General features: G+C 44.8%; 1 protein-coding gene across 4 annotated transcripts in view; it reads right to left on the bottom strand.

Moving 5' to 3' along the window:
• Positions 1-18,715, bottom strand: part of macrod2 (mono-ADP ribosylhydrolase 2) — a 416,409-nt gene that overhangs the window by 21,870 nt on the left and 375,824 nt on the right. For 3 of the 4 annotated variants that reach the window (XM_028988161.1, XM_028988164.1, XM_028988162.1), the window contains exon 10: positions 8,000-8,044. The exons of the other annotated variant lie outside the window; for it this stretch is intronic. In XM_028988161.1, coding sequence (XP_028843994.1) covers positions 8,000-8,044 — 45 coding nt within the window. The remainder of the gene's footprint in view (positions 1-7,999; positions 8,045-18,715) is intronic. 4 annotated transcript variants of the gene reach the window in all.

Raw genomic sequence — 18,715 nt, 5'->3', positions numbered from 1 at the left:
ATTAGACTACAGCTGTACAGATTCAGAATAAAGTCATTCAGCATCAGACTACAGCTATACATCATCAAATACAGCCACCCACCATCACACTACAGCTATAAAGCATCAGATTACAGCTATACATTATCAAATACAGCCATCCAGCATCACACTACAGCAATAAAGCATCAGAATACAGCCATCCAGCATCACACTATGGGCTATAAAGCATCAGAACACAGTCCATCCTGCATCAGGCTAAATTCTAATGACATATATATTTATTCTGATGCTGTACAGCTTTAGCCTGATGCAGGATGGGCTGTGTTCTGAGGCTTTATATGCTATATAGCATCAGAATATATATATACAGTTATCCAATATCAGACTATAGCTACACTGTGTTTCAAATTACTATGCAAATTATATTTTCTGTTTTTTCTAAATAGTCAGTCAGCATATGTTTGAAGTCATCAACCATTCAAATAATTCAAATATTATGGAACAAAGCTCCCAATGATAACAGTATTTTTCAAGAATAAATCCAGCATTACAAATTATTATGCATAATTATTATAAAAGCTAAAACAAGTTACATTTTAACATAAGGCCCCTTATTTTATAGCAGTTTCACAATTCTTGCATCATTACAGCTCTGCAGCATCAGAATATAATAATATGGCAAACTACAGTTATATAGCATCAGATGACAACAATGCAGCATCAGAATACAACGAAACAGTATCAAACAATAGTTTTAATGGATCTAACTACAGCTATTCATCACTAAATTACAGCTGTAGATCACAAGATTACAGCTGTACAGTCTACATATAGTGTAACAAACTACAGATGTGCAGCAGCAGACAAGGAGACTACAACTATACAGAATCATATCGATATCACCCTACATCCTAACATTACCATACCAGACTGATTCCAACATTAAGCTCAAACAATATATTGTGTCTATGTAAATAAAAATAAAAAAATAATAATGAAAATTTACTACAGCATAATTGGCAAAAAGCATGTCCTACCAAAACCTCTTTTCAAACAAGTATTGGTAAATATGAGCTATTTGTGAAAACTGAGATACTACAGGAACATGATGTGCTTCCACTGCGAATAACAGCAACAATGTTAATAGTACGCTAACATCGCCAGAAAATGGTCTAAATGTACGTTGCTTTGCTGTTTACATGGTCCACGATAGCACAAACATTCACTCCATTGATAAAGACCATGACTTTTTACATGAATGCAGTCATTCTGTCATTATTTTCCTGCAATATGTGTTGCTGGTAGCACGTCCAAATTCTCTGTTTATCATTATGGAGAAGACCAGACAAGCCCACCCTTCTCTCTCCCGCCACCACCGGTCTCTGCACATTTCCTTCCTCTCAGAAGCTCTGACATTTGGGACAAATTGGGGAAATGAAAGCCCTGACACCAATAATCTAACGTGCTTGACAATGGCTATTGTGCTGCTTGCATAATTGCTTTTTTAACAAGCTCGAGAGGGAAACCATTTTCTCATATCTATGCAATTTTTTTTTTGCCATGCTCTCAGAACAATAAAAAATGCCAGACCCTATTAAAAAGAGAGGGGCCTGTTGCCGTGCCTGCCTCCTGTTTGGACCAGGCAACGCTGTCAATCAAGCCGCCGTTGGCAGAAACTGGACGTTGCTCTTCCCCATCGATCACAATTAGTGCTGGACGTGTGCTGCCATGTGTGATATTACTTATTTATTTCATGAAAAAGAAGACTGCACAACTGACCTGCCAGCCGTTCATTGTTTGTGGTCATTTTCATCCTAATAAAGAGAAATGGGGCCTGTCACGCCCAGCCGTCAGACGGTTTCATCAGTGCAAACTGCTCATCTTGATCCACTTTGTGGAAATGCGTCTCCCATGACACTATTCTGTTGAAGAGTTTCCCAGGAGAGATTTTAATGATCAATTGGATTAGAGGATTGCAATCCTGTGTGTGTGCGTGTGTGTGTGTGCGTGTGTGTGGGGTGGGGTTGGGGTTGTTTGTCCAAACCCGATATACCAATATCATGGGATTAACACAGTAAAAAAACGGCGCTTGTTTCCATTTTAATTTAATTTGGTCTCGACTGCCCCCCCCCACTAGAACCCACCTCACCAAAACAGCCCCTAGCTCCGGTTTAACAAGGTTATGAGGAAAAGCACAGAGAAAACATTAATCGGGGGGCTTGAGTTAATTACCGACTCAAGGGGGTCATTTGTGGAAGCGATGGCTGCTTGAGATCAGATTAAAACTGCCTACCTAGTCCAGATTACGTCATTAGAACACAATGAGTTGGAGCACAATGACACCGTGGTCCTGTCCTAACGTAGACCTGCTGTTTTAGGACCGGAAGACAGGATCAGCGGGCGAGGACACGGTGACCCACATGGTGGAGCTGAGTGCTGCTCACCAGCAGGTGGCAGTAGCGTTACAGGATTTATGCAGCGCCCGGCACTGCAGATAAATATTCACCGAAAGAACACATATGCAAGAGACACACACTTTACAGAACACGTACATAAGTTCACACGCATACAAACGAAAACGCTTTGGCGTTGGTCGCTTGACCACGCATTCGTAGTTTGCGGTCATTGTAGTTATGTATGGAGTTTTAAAATATTTGATTGCTGTCCACACGATCACGGCACAGACAAGAGCGAGAAAGGGAGTGTGTGTTTTCTGTGTGTGTGTGTGTTTGTGTGCGCATACACACTTCTCATTCTTTCACTCAAACAAAAGCACTGAAAATTTCATGGATGTCAAGAGTAAACACTTTTTCTTGCCTGTCTTCACACACACACACACACACACACAGGTTTGTGTATGAATACATGCATGTTACTAAGCATGCAGTTATATGTGTGTGCTTTTGCATTGCGTGGGTCTGTGTGTATTGCGTGCACCTGCATGTGTAATACGCGAGTGTGAGCGTGTGCGTGGGTACGAGTGTGTGCGCGTGTTTGTGTGCGTGTAATGTATTCAGGGCTCTATCACGGGGAGCGGAGCTCTTTGATTCCGTATCTCAGGGCTGAGCTCCTGTGAACACAAAAGCCAGAGCGACCTGCTGAGGGAAGACATGCTTGGAGCTACTTTCATGAGCGCGCCGCTTCCTCAGCCCTCCCTCCATCCATTTCCTTTCTTCTCTCCTCTTGTCTCACCTCTGCCACTGCACACTCTCTTCCTCTCCACCACTCTCATTACGCTCCAGCGGCTCCTCTGTTGTTTCCCCCTCCTGCCTCCGCCGCTTTGCTAAGTAAACGGTGGGCAGATTCTGACTCCGAGCTCCGCCGGCTAATTCTCGCCACGTCTCCCCACCGCCGCACAAATACCAAATAATGCATGAGGGTAATGCTGCGGCAGCCCGATAAGCGGTCTCTCGCGGTGAAACCGCGTCCTGTCCTAAACCCACCCCCAGCTGGCCTATCCCGCGGATTTCAGGTATGTTACATCACAGAGGCCTTCATCCACCCAAACGCTCCGGGGGGGAAAATAGGCCCTCTGGCTCTGCAGCATCTGGGTTTTTTCCCCCCCGGTTTAATCTCGGGTCAAAGCCCTTCTCCTGGCTGGTCCGTCTCCATGCAGACTCCATGCTCGGGTTCGCCTCGTCACTAAACAACTGCTTACTCTCCTTTCTCCGCGTTCATCTCAGAACGTCAAGTGGACAGGAGGCCGCTGCGGGATTAGCTCGGCCGCCTTTAATGGTTCTGGCATTCACGCGGTGAGTGGCGGCTCCTGGAAACGGAGTTAATGCCTCCTTGTTAATGCCTTTGTGTCATTAGCCGCGCTGCTAAAAGCCCCTAAACGATGACCCGGCCCTGCGGAGGCTGAGGCCCGATGGCGCTGACGTGATGCAACGCCGGGCAACATCCCCCCGCAGCTGTGCACCAGAAGCGGCTGCCGGGCCGCTGCGAGCGGTGATGGATTATCAAGGTCCTGCTCAATAATAAATGAATGTATATTCTGACAGGGAGAATCACAGGATGCATGCAGCGAGGAGTCAAAAACATTGCAGACACAACAGCACGCACAAAAAGACGCGGCTGATTTGAATTGACTTCACTTGACGGCACAGCCTCTACTCACAGGGCCCTGTTTTCATGGCGCCATTTAACAAGCAGCATTTTGTTTGTGTGCAATGAAATCACTGATAAGCTTCATGTTGATAGTGGGCGTGGTCACATTTGTCCCGTCCAGTTACATATCCTGTGTACAAGGGGCATTGGGAGTGTAGAGAATGGAGGAAAACGGAGGAGAAAGGGAGGAGATGGATACTGCAGAACAAATGGGAGTGTGATGTATTGACAGGAGGGGGATTAAATTGTCCATAATGAGTAAGTAATGTGTGTGAGAGCTGTCAATCAAATTCAAATCATGTTGATGCTGATAGAACGATTGTCAACAGGGCGTCAACCGATAGCCTCAAAGTCACAGGTTCAAACCCAGATTCTTAACACATGAATGTTTATGTGCTGTAATGGAACACATATCTGAATGCATCTAAAGGAATGTATTCAGTTTTCAGATATCACGTCTATCACTACAGCTATTCTGCCCAACCCAGACTCTCATGTTGGCCACATGCAGGAAAATTGTACGATCACAAAACAACGCTGGTGATTCACGAGTCGGTGAGAAGCTCCTCAGTATGTGCTCGTGTTCTGGACGGTTCGTGTTAGCACTCTGAAATGTCAGCGGTGGCCGCTGCAGATGAGCCCCAGTCCGTGCCAACAGATCATTTAACCTTAAAGCCCGAGGATTTGTAAAGATTATTACAAAATGCTGGTGCATGGTTTAATTTTTCTATTAAACATGAGAAAGAAATGTAATTTTTTTTTTTCCTTTTGCACGCGCGTCATCTGACATATCGCCCTTTTTTCACTCTGGGAAAGTGAGCTGCTTGGAGGTCGAGAGCCGCCCTTGGACAGTCTCATCTCTGGACACTCGGCTATTTGAGCAAGATAAAGAAGTCTGCGCAGCGCCTTAATACAACCCTCCACAATATTAAAGCTTGGAGACAAATGGATGAGGTGCCATGTTAATTGCCTGCTGACGCCCTCCAGTGTACGAATCTAATTATCTCCGCTCCATCTTATTGGAGAAGGCTATAATTGCTTCAATATCAGCTAGAGGACTGAGGCTGCAGAATCGCCAGGCTAATGGATCCTAAACTGAGCAGGACCAACCCGGCCAGACACGTGGACTATCGATGGGACCCTGGAAGGCAACAAACAATCTGGTAGCCCCCCACCGAGGCATGCACAAGCACACAAAGACAAGAAGGCTCTGGTAATGGGCGCGGCCGACAAAGGCCTATTCCTCTTTGGCACCATCTGCGCTTTTATTTTTGGACTTCTTTGAAGGTGGCACGTCACCTGCCAAAGGAACAATAATCCGCCGAGAACGTGACTCGGAGCGGCCCTTAGGTGGCTCTCTTTGTTTTTTTCAGATGCCAGCGGCACACAACAAGGCTCCGGCTCCATCTGCGCTGGCGTGGGCTGCAGGTCTGAGGGTGACTTCACTGTGCCACCTCAGCCGGGCTCCGTCCATACATTTTACTCTGTGCTGGACGGGGGGACACCCTCGCACAGGCTTTGAAGGAATGCTCAGGTCAATAGGAACCGGTTCCGTGCCAGAGTGAGAGTTATTTGAACTCTGGTGAGCTGGATGGAGAAAGTGGATCTGATTCAGTCTCCTGGTTAGCAGGAGTGGCATTAAAGGGCAGCGGCTGGCAGCCATTCAGCAGTTTAGCCCCAGACAAGGGCTGAAAGAGTAAAAAAACGGGATATTTTGTGAGTGCTTTGGGAACCCGGGGCAGTTCTTGAGCTGCTCTGACTAGATGCTTTTGACAAGGGGATAACATTATCTGCATGAGAGACATGAGAGGCATCTGGAATTGAAATCAAGCGCAACAGCACGCTGATATTAAATCAAACGAAACTGAAAAAACAGCAGCGGCTCACACGGGTACGTCTTGGAATGCTTCAGCGTATCGCATTTTACACGCAAACTCATAAAGCGGTAGAACTATCTGGCATCGGAAACACCCACACATGCCCACAATACTGATGAACGGCGCTGGTAAAAGGAAGACGAAATAGAGGGGCTATTTCATTGGCCCTCTCGCCTTTCAGCTCCACTTCCTGCGACCAGCAGTAAACGTCCCACAATGCACTGAGGTCCACAAGCTGCACATCTGCGTCCAACATCAAATATTAACATGTGTCTGGAACTGGTGGGTCTCAGAAGTGTAGAAAGGTAATACTGCATGTTATACCACCGAGATTCGATAATATTCAACAGCGCAGCGTGGCCTCAAGATGAGAACTGCGTGGAAAAATCCTGTTATTTTTCACTATATAAAAACTAAGGAGGTCAATGAACAATCTGTTTTGAAAAATTTCATAATGAAACCAATAATCTACACTATTGTGTATGACAGAACATCTATTTATGTGAAAAACAATGTTGCACAATGTGCATGCAGAATTCTACTTAACATTATTATTTCGTAGTACTTGTGTTTTTATTTTATTTTATTCTATTTTTGGGATAGATATGGTGATGTTTATTGACACATATTATCAGAAATGAGCCAGTTAGATAAATATTAAAACCCAATGGTATGTTGCAAAGGCTTATTGCTATGCAGGATCATATTGGGTGGGAATTTACTATATAAAAACAATTATGTTATCATTGATTCTGTGATGTATTGCTTGACAGTTCACAACAAAAAAAAATCTGAATGATGCAGTTTACAATATTTTACACTATTCCCACCCCTAGTGCCCCATAAGGCAGCATCAGTAAATGTAGAGACCTGATTTGTGAACAGAGCTGTCAGTGATCAAATTAACGTGGTATACAAGTCTCCAAATGCTATTGTTCCAGATTACATTACCGTATATTAAATGACTAATTTAAGTCTTAATCCATATATACATATTTCTTGAAAATAAGGAGATTGCCTCATGTTGAATCGATCTGAAAGAACGTTCACTGTAGGTGGGAGGGTTGTGGATTGTTGATTCATGCTCCAGAACAAGTCTACCCTATAGAAAAGCATTTTCCAGCCGGCCTAAGCCTCATTCTCCGCAGCCTGTTGCGCAGTTGTCAGTTGCTTTATCAGGACTGAGTGCTTTGTGTCCATAAGCCGGATTTAGGCACTGCCATCGAGAGTGAGCTCCTTCTAGTGCACTTGACATTCTGTGGAATGCTACATTTCTTCAGAGTGGTCCTATCTTTACAGTGGACCAACCATACCATGTAACCAACATACAAAGAACATCCAGGTATCAGAACTGCACCGTGGTTTTATGAACAATATGACGACCATAAATGATGACGTACTCAGCCAACTTCAACTGCTACTCTGGACAGTTCATGTTTTTTTTTTATATATATATTTGCTTATAAACTAAATGCCATAAAAAAAACTTGAAATGATGTGCATGACACACTTCAAAATAGGAACACTGAAATGCAGAGGTAACAGTGACCATGAGGATTCATGCACCTGCTAGTACGGGTGGAGCCAAGTTCAAGTATGGAGTATGGAAATAGTGGATTTTTATGAATATTTACTTCACTTGGTGCTATCTAATCTGGCAACACTGAGTCTGTGAGCCTAAACGCTGTTGTGAAATGTAATACTATTTTCTGTACATACAGATGAACACTTTAAATACACTAACACAAATACAACTGTTATACCTATTGCAAATATTTTTAATGCCTCAGCAAATACAGATATAAATACAGCTAGTATTACTTAATAATGCATGTTTTTGCTGTTGAATGTTCCTCCTCAAGCATCTACATAATTCCTAAATGGACTGCAACCGCAGTAACGCCACGCTGCTGTCAGCATCACTCACGCCAGATCAGCTGACGGGCTTCCCTGCAGCGCAACATGCCCTGGCTGCATCTCCCCTAAGTGAATGAATTCTGGTTAGCGTGCTGCTTCGGCCGAGCCGCACTCACCTTCGTCAGGCTGGGTCTCGCTGTCCTCCTCTCTCACATCATTATCTGCGGGAAGAGAGAACAGCAGCTTCAGCTCTGTGACCTGCGGCGCGGCGCAGCCACTGTGTGGAAGTGTGGCGGCACAGAGGGAGCATCGAGGAGCATAAGCCGAACAATGAAGAGTGGCGACTGAATAAGAACGTAGGGGGGGGTATGGGGGCAACTGTAAAAGGGCCAAGAGCAACAAAGTTTTTTTTTTTGTTTTGCTTTGTCATTTATCAAAAAACAACGATGCTGACTAATAATGGCTCAAGAGCAAACCGGGCTCTCTTTTGTACTTACCTTACAACTACACCGTAAATATTTAGAGCCTTTAGTCCTACTGCACTGATGCTCGTGCATCTATGTATCTACACATACAGCTCTAGAACAAAATCTGTACTGGTTTGGCAGCTATAGGGTTGCCGCCTCTGGTTTTATTGAAAACTGGATGCACAATTTAATATTCAAACATGGGACAGACAATTACATGTTTTTGAAGGACATGTGTCCAATCAATGTGCTGTATTTGTTCAATTCCAACTACAGCCTGATCAGCTGCTAATTAGATATGAACATAAGCATTATATTTCATTCTACTTGGACTGTCAAACCTCTTCTTTTTATCATTATATCACTATATCAAGTTGTTAAATTAGTATCTGAACCAATAAGTGTTGACAATGATGTTCCTTTGGAGTAAGATATGTTCAGAAATCGTGAGCTGAGTGAGAATGTATAGTTCTGAGTTGGCCCTCCCTCTGCCCTCAAAACAGCCTGAAATCTTCATAGCGCAGATTCCACAAGTTGTTGACATGGTCCCTGCAGACCGCTCAGCTGCACATCCATGACACAAATCTCAGGTTCTACCACATTCCAGCAGGACGTACGCGGTCAGATACACATATACTCATATACTTTGGCATTTCAGCGATGACTGATTTGTATTAAGCATGCCAGGAAAACATTCCCCACACCATTACCACTCTGACACCGCCCTGGACTGATGACAAAAGGCCGCTTGGGGTTCACGGACTCACGCTGCTGATGCCAGATTCGGTCTTACCATCTGTCTAAGAAGTCAAGCTTCATGAGAACAGGCTGCATCAGTCATTTTGTCCCCATCAGATTTTCCCTGCTCAGAGTTAGATAGGCTCGGGTATATCGAATAAAGACCTGTAGTGTAATTGGGAGGTGGTGAGCAGTATTTGGTGGAAAATCCACACAATCTGACTATAATTCACCACGTTCTGATTGCTGAAGTGAAGGTTAATCTAACTTCCTGACCAATATCTGCTTGGTTCATGCATTGTTCATGCACTTCTGCCACATGATTGGCTGATTAGAAAGTTGCATGGTTAATTTGGTGTACAGAATCGAGCAGAAATACAATCGGTGCTGGTTGAGGCCGGCGTCCGACAAACGATCCTCAGCAGCCTGGCAGCACGTTCATCACACGCCTGTCAGATTGATGCACCGAGGATGAGCTCGTGTGGAGTTTCTCTGCATGGGCAAGGCACGTGCCAGCCCATCTCAGCCCGCGCCTGGCGTCAGCAGCAAACGGCCCGCAGTGCTGGACCCCCATCACCCAGAACTGCCGTGGCCCAGTCAGCACCCAGCCGCAGCCGGAGCCTCATCACGCCAACTCCCTCTTCACATCACATCCTTCTTCAGTTAATGTGCCGGGGTAGGACGCCAACAAACGAAAAGCAGGAAACAAAAGCACTGACTTCAAGCACATCAGGAAAAAAAAAAAAACGCTCCCTTGATGTGCACTTACTCACAGCACACAACTGTGCAAAGTCTAGCCAAGCGAAGGCAAATGAATGACCTTGCACTGTGATTGGCTGAGAGTACCTGAGCCTGTCACATTCAAACCAAATTCGAATAGAACAGGTCAACCCAACCGGTACATAGATACAGAATATCTCCTGTGTGTATTATTAGTGCTCAGGTGTTTCAAAAGCCTGGTGGCTGAAGACAGCTTGTTCATCACAAGGTCATCTCTCTCGATCATTTTGTAAATATTTTTTTCACCTTTTCTATATATAATCTAAATTCCAGAACCCAGTGGGTGTAAAAAAAAGTCCTTGTCCTTTGTGAAGCACTTTGTCACATGGCAGCAGGGCTTGATTTATGTTGTAATTCTGATATGTTGACATATAGATCAATTAGATTCAACTAATGCTCCGGCTTTCTGTGCCGAATTAAGTTTGCCTAAATCAGTTTTTTCAACTCAACAGAAATCATTACGACTGCACTCAGTTATGTGTGGTACCGCCTAAACCCAAATTAAAGCATGAGTGCATCAATCCAGAGCATGCAACTGCACACAAACAAGGAGCGCTTCAAAAGATGCGACTGCCGTGGATGTGGAGGTGGAGCCGAGGCCCGTACGTGCGAGGGCCGGCTACGCAGAGAGCACGCCTCAGCAGAGCTTCACCGGTACCGACTGCAGCCGGCAGCTACTGGACTCATTTGATGAAATGCTCCTGTCATCCGCGCCTTGAAACCGGAAGCGTCACGGGCTCCCCCTGGGTGGAGGCGACACACGTTTCCTTTTGTCTAACACCAAATAAAATGGAGTTGCACATTAATCTAAAGAGAGGAATTAATTAATCCCAAAGAAATCTGGCACAGTTTAACCGCAACGTTTGCGTTCCTATAAAAGCAAATGTAGATTGTTAAACATACCAATCAAAAGATTTATTGACTGGTCAAAAAGAAAGACACAATGTCCCATAGCAAGTCACCCTTTTCTCTTACAAGTATATATATAAAACAATATAAGACATGTAATTTCCCAATCAATATCATTATTTATATCCCAATTCTCTGAAAATTCCATGAATTGAAATAAAATAATTATTACATGTTCCAAAACAAAAGGTATTCTTTCAATCATGATTACTTAAAATATATTATAAGCCTAAAATAAAATTATTCTATATTTATATAGCAAATCATGTTGAATCTCTAGCAGCAGTCTAACACTGTCATTATAAATATATTAAATATAAAAGTAAGCAAAATGCTGCTTCATATTTGAATACTAGCATCCTATGAAATAAATATTTTATAATCTTATGATGGCAGTGGTGGCCTAGTGGTAAAAAGAAGTGGCCCTGTAATCAGAAGGTTGCCGGTTCGAATCCCGATCCGCCAAGGTGCCACTGAGCAAAAGCGCTGCTCTCTGGGCGCCTGTCAGGGCTGCCCACTGCTCACCAAGGGTGATGGGTTAAATGAAGAGGACAGATTTCACTGTGTGCACCGTGTGCTGTGCTGCTGTGTATCACAAGTGACAATCACTTCACTTTATCACTTTATCACTTTATGAAAGAAGGTGCATAACTTTGTGGCTGTTCCCTTTACTGCCATAATCAGTATAATTTGCATTGCCGCTAAATACACAATTTGGCATTCTGATATCCATTATCACATCTTCAGTGATGCCTACTCCTAGTGTTTAGTGTTTCTAGAGCCTCAGATGCGTGAAGAAAGGTAAATGTTTCAGACACCAGATTAGACTGTAAGTCAGTGCTGATCCACCTTCAGAGAAGTGAAACATCGTTGTTTTTTTTACTCCTGTGTGCAGTGAAGGTTCACACCTCCAACTCTGTGTCGCCTCACGGAGCTCTCTGAGCCTCCGGAGAGGATGGTGTTGCACCACAATGTATCTGCAGGCTGGGTCTGTTTATGGCTGAGAAAAGGGTGAGGGGGGGGGAAATCCCAGCTCACGCCTGTGCCAGCCGACACAAATGAGAGCCCACCAGCCCGGCACCACCAGCCCACCACCACCACCGCCACTCATTCATCCTAATCCAAGGGTGCTAGATTGAATTCCCAGGGGAACAAAATGTTTTGGAATATATGTTACATTAGCAGCCCTGAAAACCCAGCAGAAGTCGTTTCAAACCAATCAGCTAGTGCCACTCCCGCCAACACACACACACATACACACACCACCTTCTGTAAGACCACAAAACGGGCAGCGTAGCAGCGTTGAGTTCATGAATGAACGTGTTCAATGCTGCATGCTGCCTAACTTGACACGGAGGACATATGACTTTTATTTATGGTTATTCTTGATAGCCGTGTGATTCTGTATTCATACTTTTTGTACATCGTTACGCATTTTGCACAAGCAGCTTTTCCCCTGTTCAGTTCTGCTCTACTTATTGGTCAAACCTGTGCTATCAGTCCATTGTGTGCTATTATTTGGTTATTTTGGTCTTTTTGATGGTTTTGGCATGAAACGCATAGCCCTGATGCTCAGGCAACATAATTCACTGCATCTGCTGAAAAGTCAAAGTGAAGTGATTGTCATTGTGAAACCCTGCAGCACAGCACACGGGGACACAAAGAAATGTGCCCTCCGCCTTTAACCATCACATTTAGTGAGTAGTGGGCAGCCATTACAGGTTTGCTCAGTGGCGCCAGTGGTTTCTGATTACGGGTCGGGTTCCTTACCCGCTAGGCCACCACTGCCCTCTGAGAAAATGTGAATTTTAACCACATGTTAAAAATTCTTCCAATCCTCCAACTCCAACTATCCAAAATTCATCCAACTCCAATCAGAGATAACTGATGCTTATTGGTCAAGTTTATGATCATTGGAAAAAAAATGTGGTTAATTATCACAAAATCATTGAGGGCCTGTGTATTGTATGAAGGGATGAGAGCTGATCAGATCAGCTAATCCTAGATGAATCACCTAGATTTAATCACCTAGATTAAACCATTTCACTATCCACAAGTTCAAGACTACTACTGAGTAAAACTAGATCTTGATTTGTGGTTAGAATGAATACTGAACAGCACAGCTGCAGCAGCAGGGAAACTCTCGACTCTAACTGATGTTTAATGACCGAAACCCATCCCTCTCAGCATCTGAAGACCTTCCCCTGGACTCTGCCCTTTCGGAGACGCTCCCACAGCAGGGGTGTCCTGAACCAGACGGATGACATTAGATGGCAGTCAGCTCAGCCTCGCATGACTGGTGCACTTGCATGAGCCTCATTTCCAGCTCTTAAGGGGTCCGGCCTCCCTGCCACGCCTCACATGGAGGAAGGAGCCATGTGACAAACGCAGCGCTTCACAAATTACAGGCTCGCTACAGCACAAGCACTGGCAAAGGAAAGCCTCAATTAGAACCATCAGGGGTCCCTCTGCCGAGTACAAACGGACTACGTAAATAAATAGGTGTTGGAATGGCCCTCCGGCACCAAGCGCAGGAACGTGTCCACGCTCTCAGCAACACTCTCATCTTCTCTGTGATGTGGCCAACTGAAGTGAGGCTGACAGACGGGGTCCTATAAAGAATAGTTTTTGCCCACACGAGCACGAGAAATACTTCCCTTTCTGTTCCCTTTCATCTACTGCGTCGACTACGTTTACACACACTTACACACGGCTTTACACAATCTCAGGCATAATATTTATTGAGCATTTCTGTTAGAAAGGACTGGTAGTTGCCCTAGGCTCGCCTTCCAGTGGTAATTTTTAATGCAACGCTCTTCCAAAATACTAAACAAAATATTCACATTTTCTCTTGCTTCATTAAAATGAAAGGATCGAACTGCACAATAAAGCCAGTTTCAAAGGAAAATTTCACAAGATAACATTCCTACCATTATTTCGATTTAGAAGTATTTTCAGGATGTATTTAATTTGTAATGTAAAAATATTTAATTTAATAGTATTTATACTAAAATGAAAGACTAGATCATCTACTCATCACTCCCAGTATGAGCCTCTTTCCCACACTTGTCTCAGTCTAGTTTCAAATATGATTACAAAATATTATCAGTACAGACATACAGCGTAATCTGCTGTCCGAAACTCTTATATAGTGTTACAGTGGTTACAAATGCCACTTAATATTAGGAGTTGCATTAGTTTTACTATGATGAAAAATATACATTGATTTCGGAATTACATTATTCTGAATATTAGAAAGAGTGATAAAATTCTCTGAAGGACAGAAAAAAATCATTGGTTAAGTAGCTTTGGAAATCCATTTTTGATTTCTTCATGCACTGCGAACAATGGACACATAAATCATGTACAACATCTATCAAAGCTGTTGATTGATGGTTGGAGGTAATTACTTCACATGAAGATTAATGATTAATTCCCCTGGGTGGGAGTGTCATACTCGACAATGGTTGAAACAAAGTCTGCTACGAGTGAGAAGGCGTAGTGCGAGATGCACCGGAAGCAGGTGCATCCATGCAGGTGTGGCTTCCCAGTTAATTGACCAATTAATCCTTTCATGATTAGGGTTATGTATAGAAATGCTGGCTCTGCCCGGCTGCTTGCGATTTCAGCTGGCGGGTCGAGGAAAAGATGGAATCCTGGACGACTTTGATGGAGTGACGGTGGCCGGGTCACATTAGCGAGGTCCTCAGTAATGAAACCTACTTAATGTGATGCTATTCCCACAGAAATCAGCTCTTGAGATGGAGTCTTCAGTAACAAGGACCCCACGCATTCTGGAGGCACCTGCGGACAGGTACAGGACCTGACAGCACTTTCCTGTCTCAATCTCACAATGAATGAAACGAAAAACCAAACGAATTCTTTTTGGTTAAACCTGCACATCATACATTACATCATGTCCCCGTGCTAAATTATAAAAGCAGTCATTCTGACACACTGAAGCCATTAAAGTGTGTGATACATGAGGGACCCTCTTCCCGCGTTATGGTTTTGACAAGGGTGCTACAGAGCATGCGGCACTGACAGTTCTTTAAAAGCCTTTTGTTCCCCCACAAGAACCCTTATCAATATCAATAAGAGCAATGGGGAGGAAGGGCTGCTGCATCACTGAGCATGCTCATATCTCAGGGCAGCGGCGTTTTTTTAAAAGCTTTGCACACCCACACAAGCACTCCTATGCACTCTGAGAGCGAGAGAGAGAGACTTCAACTTCCACAATCACCATGCAGCAATATTGTAATGAAACAATTTCCTGTATGCAAATGTATATTTACTTGATCCAAAGCAATCACATCACATGACACGCAACAGAAATAAGCAATGAGATGCAGAAACACACCTAGTACACACACACATACACACAAAAGCTTTCATACGCACACACACATACAAATACATAAACACATGCTAAATGCATCAACCATCGTTGAAAGCCATCTAGACAGTTCTACAGTCTGCGCTACAAAATAAAGACTTATGACATCTGAAATAAGACGTGGCACGCACTACATATTGAAATGAAAAGCTAGTGAACAGAAAAGTGCTTCTCACCCAGCTGCAAGTGGAGTGCATGTATGGCATACGCTAAAAATCATTTCAGAAATGATGGACGTGAGCATGAGTGGCGTTCACTCTTCTACGGCACACCACATGATGCCTCTATAGACATGGCCTGGTGTCAGCGCCCCATCTGCAGCATTTGCCCAGTCCGTTCTGACGTTCTTGAATTGATCAGCCAAGGCAGAGAGAGAACGGATTCTGAACATGTGCCTAATTTTTTGCAGCATGGATGGTGCTGGCGCTACAGACGCATCTGCTGAAGCCAGTCAGCCTCAGCATTCAAATCCGTGTCCTGGACAAACGAGTGCAGCTTCAGATGAATAGAATAGTGGCCTACTTATTTAATAAAAATTTCAACTATGTGCATGAACTCAACAACTTCTTTGTTGACCCTGGGAGAAGTCACTGACCTCCTCAGCTTCTCGCTGGTAGAAACATGAGATTGGTTCCCACTTCATCTTCAGCAATAAAGCCAATCATGAATGTTTATTGCAAAGTACATTTACATTTACAGGATTAATCAGACGCCCTTATCCAGAGCAACAATCAGTAGTTACAGGGACAGTCGCCCTGGAGAAACTTAAGGGTTAAGTGTCTTGCTCAGGGACACAATGGTAGTAAGTGGGACTTGAACCTGGGTCTTCTGGTTCATAGGCGAGTGTGTTACCCACTAGGCTACTACCAAAAGCATAGCATTGCTGAATTTAATACGTTCATCACATTGACACCCTCACAATAATATTACCATATATCATAATATCTTCAAATGCTGTTCCTGAGACAGCAGGGTGCAGGTTTACTTAGACACTTTACACTGCTCAGCATCTGTATTTTTGGAGAGACTTTCTTCTCACGAGAACATTGTGTGAAGTTGATGGAGAGAAGGCCGATTGACAGACTGAGCGCGCGGACTGTCATGCTGCTCAGGTAGTGAAGTAGCTGCATGACACGTCCAGCACCCGTCCATTTGGGTGTCCCGTGGAGACGTTAACGCATGACGACGCTGGACGGGCCCAGCAGGACCCGGTTATTTTCACACATTTGCGACCGGCGCCATAAAAGACGCCAGCAGAGATAAATGGGTCCCTTTGTGCCAAGCTTAAAACGGCACTAAAGGACCGACTATGAGGTGTTTCAGCCACCATATTGCTAATGACCATATAACATTCCACAAGCATTAAGCCAGTGGCACATATGTCTGCATCATCTGTCGAACCAGTAAAAATGCTCAGAGATCGTCCTATTAAACTCAATCGATGTTCTAAACAAAGCAAAATACAGCTTTGCATTAGGTACTGAATTAATGTTGCATTTATGAAAAAACAAACAATCTACTGGCTATAGATATGGAAATGCAGCAAACCAAAAAAAAAAAAAATGAAATAAAATGAAGCAACTGTTTTGTATATGATTTGTGCTTTTTTTCCATGCTGTGTGGATTTGCATGATTACCAATTTCCCATTTGGGATTTTTATTCAGTTTTGAATGCCCATAGAGAGTCCCCAGAGCTGAAAGGATATCTGCATTTCTCCACACTGAAACGGACGTCTTAAGCACGCAAGTGCCTGGAAACGTTTCCTTTCATCCGGAATCTCCGCACCATTTAACCTACAGCCGTGGAAGTGCGGCACCAGCCGAGTATGTGGATGTCTGGGGCCTGCCGGTGTGAAGTGGGGTGCCGGCGTGCCACCTGCAGTATTCAGCAGCTTTTAACAGGGCTCATGAATCTCATTAATCACACGCGCGCAGAATCGCGGCGAGAAAAGGCCCAGAAGGAAATGAAAAGAATGGCCTTGACACGCGAGGTCAAAGATCACAATTAATGCTACCGTATCTGCCACCGCCACGGCGCCCGTCCTCCGCGTGCCCCGCTTATAATTCCTGCTGATGCGACCCCGCCGACCCCGCTTTCAATAACAACGCCCTTCATTCCGGCTGCAAAGTGCAGCGGCACAGGTTTGCGCTGAACGCCGCCGTCTGGACTTCTTTAGGCCTTTCTGGGGGTCTGGAACTTTTGTTGTTCCTGTGCGCGGAACGGTCTCATCTCAGAGCGTTAATGTGATGAGACAGCGGCGCGGTGCACGGGGCCAGCAGATATAATTAGAGGCTCTCCAACGACGTCAACCTTTCAGGCAGGACTAAAGGGATGTGTGTGTGTGTGTGTGTGTGTGTGTGTGAGCCGACGGATACTCGAGGGGGGAACGATACAATGGGCATGTAGGAGAAATGTAAAAGCTTGACTCCTGAAGTATTCCTCCAGGGGGTGGGCCGCGGATAAAACCTGCCTCCCGGAATCGCAACCTCTTCCCGCGTCTCCAGCCCAATCCTCCGCGGAGACGCTGTCAACCGAGCGCCGCCTGCAGAGGACTGTGGGACGGCCAGGAGAGGGGGCCGCTGGGAGAGTAATGTGTTTGTTTATCCGAGGCGGGAGACAGGACTCATTTTGAACAGGGCGGCGGTGGCGGGAGGGTGTGGGGACCTCTGCCGAGATAAAACTGCGGCTCCGACCCCATTGGGGTCCAATGACAAGGTGACACCGGAGAAATGGGAACAGTGGCGGCTCTTCGAGATGGCGCGTGGCCCCTTTACCCAGCGGTTAATCCCACACACCTCGGGCTGAGACAGAAGCAGGTCTGGGCTCAGGTACAATATGCGATGGTGTCCTGCAACATGAACATCTGTGCCTCAAATGGAGATCAGGCTTTAATTAGTAGGGAAAAACAGAGGGCCTTGCAGCACTGGGACAGTGTGGAAAAGTGGCAGTAATTGTTAATGGGGAGCGTGGAAATAACACCTGGCTGGGTTCAAGGTTACATAAGACCTTCCACAAAGACATCCCTTTTTAGAAAAGGCACTGAAAGCTAATGAGCAGTGCAGCCGCATTTACACTTTACAGAACCAGATGTACCTTGCTCATACACGTCATGGCCATTTTATTACATGCATCTTGCATGACACAGTTTAAATATTTACAGAGAACCACTGGTGACCGCATACTGCAGGGTTTTTATCAAAAGACGGGGCAGTGGTGGCCTAGCGGTAAAGGACGCGGCCCCGCAATCAGAAGGTTGCCGGTTCGAGGTGCCACTGAAGCAAGGCACCGTCCCCACACACTGCTCCCCGGGCGCCTGTCATGGCTGTCAACTGCTCACCAAGGGTAGAGTCTATGTGCTTATGCTGTTGAGGTGTTTTTTTTCGGTTCCCACAATGTACTCTCCATTGGGATACAATCAGGGGGTTGTCTTTTTTTATCCTCTTCCTCTTTCCTAACATAAACCCTGCTTTTTTCTGATCTTCCTGACCTTCCCCCCACAATATGTACATTTATGTATGGTTGGGTCGATGGCCAGGTATCAGCAGTATTTGTAATTTTGATATGGTTTATTGCAACAGCAATAAAGGGTTCTTTTCTATCT

The sequence above is a fragment of the Denticeps clupeoides genome, chromosome 8 (assembly GCF_900700375.1).
Source record: "Denticeps clupeoides chromosome 8, fDenClu1.1, whole genome shotgun sequence".
NCBI classification, from domain to species: domain Eukaryota; kingdom Metazoa; phylum Chordata; class Actinopteri; order Clupeiformes; family Denticipitidae; genus Denticeps; species Denticeps clupeoides.
The sequence above is the reverse complement of the archived record's forward strand: the minus strand, read 5'-3'. Positions and strand labels throughout refer to the sequence as shown.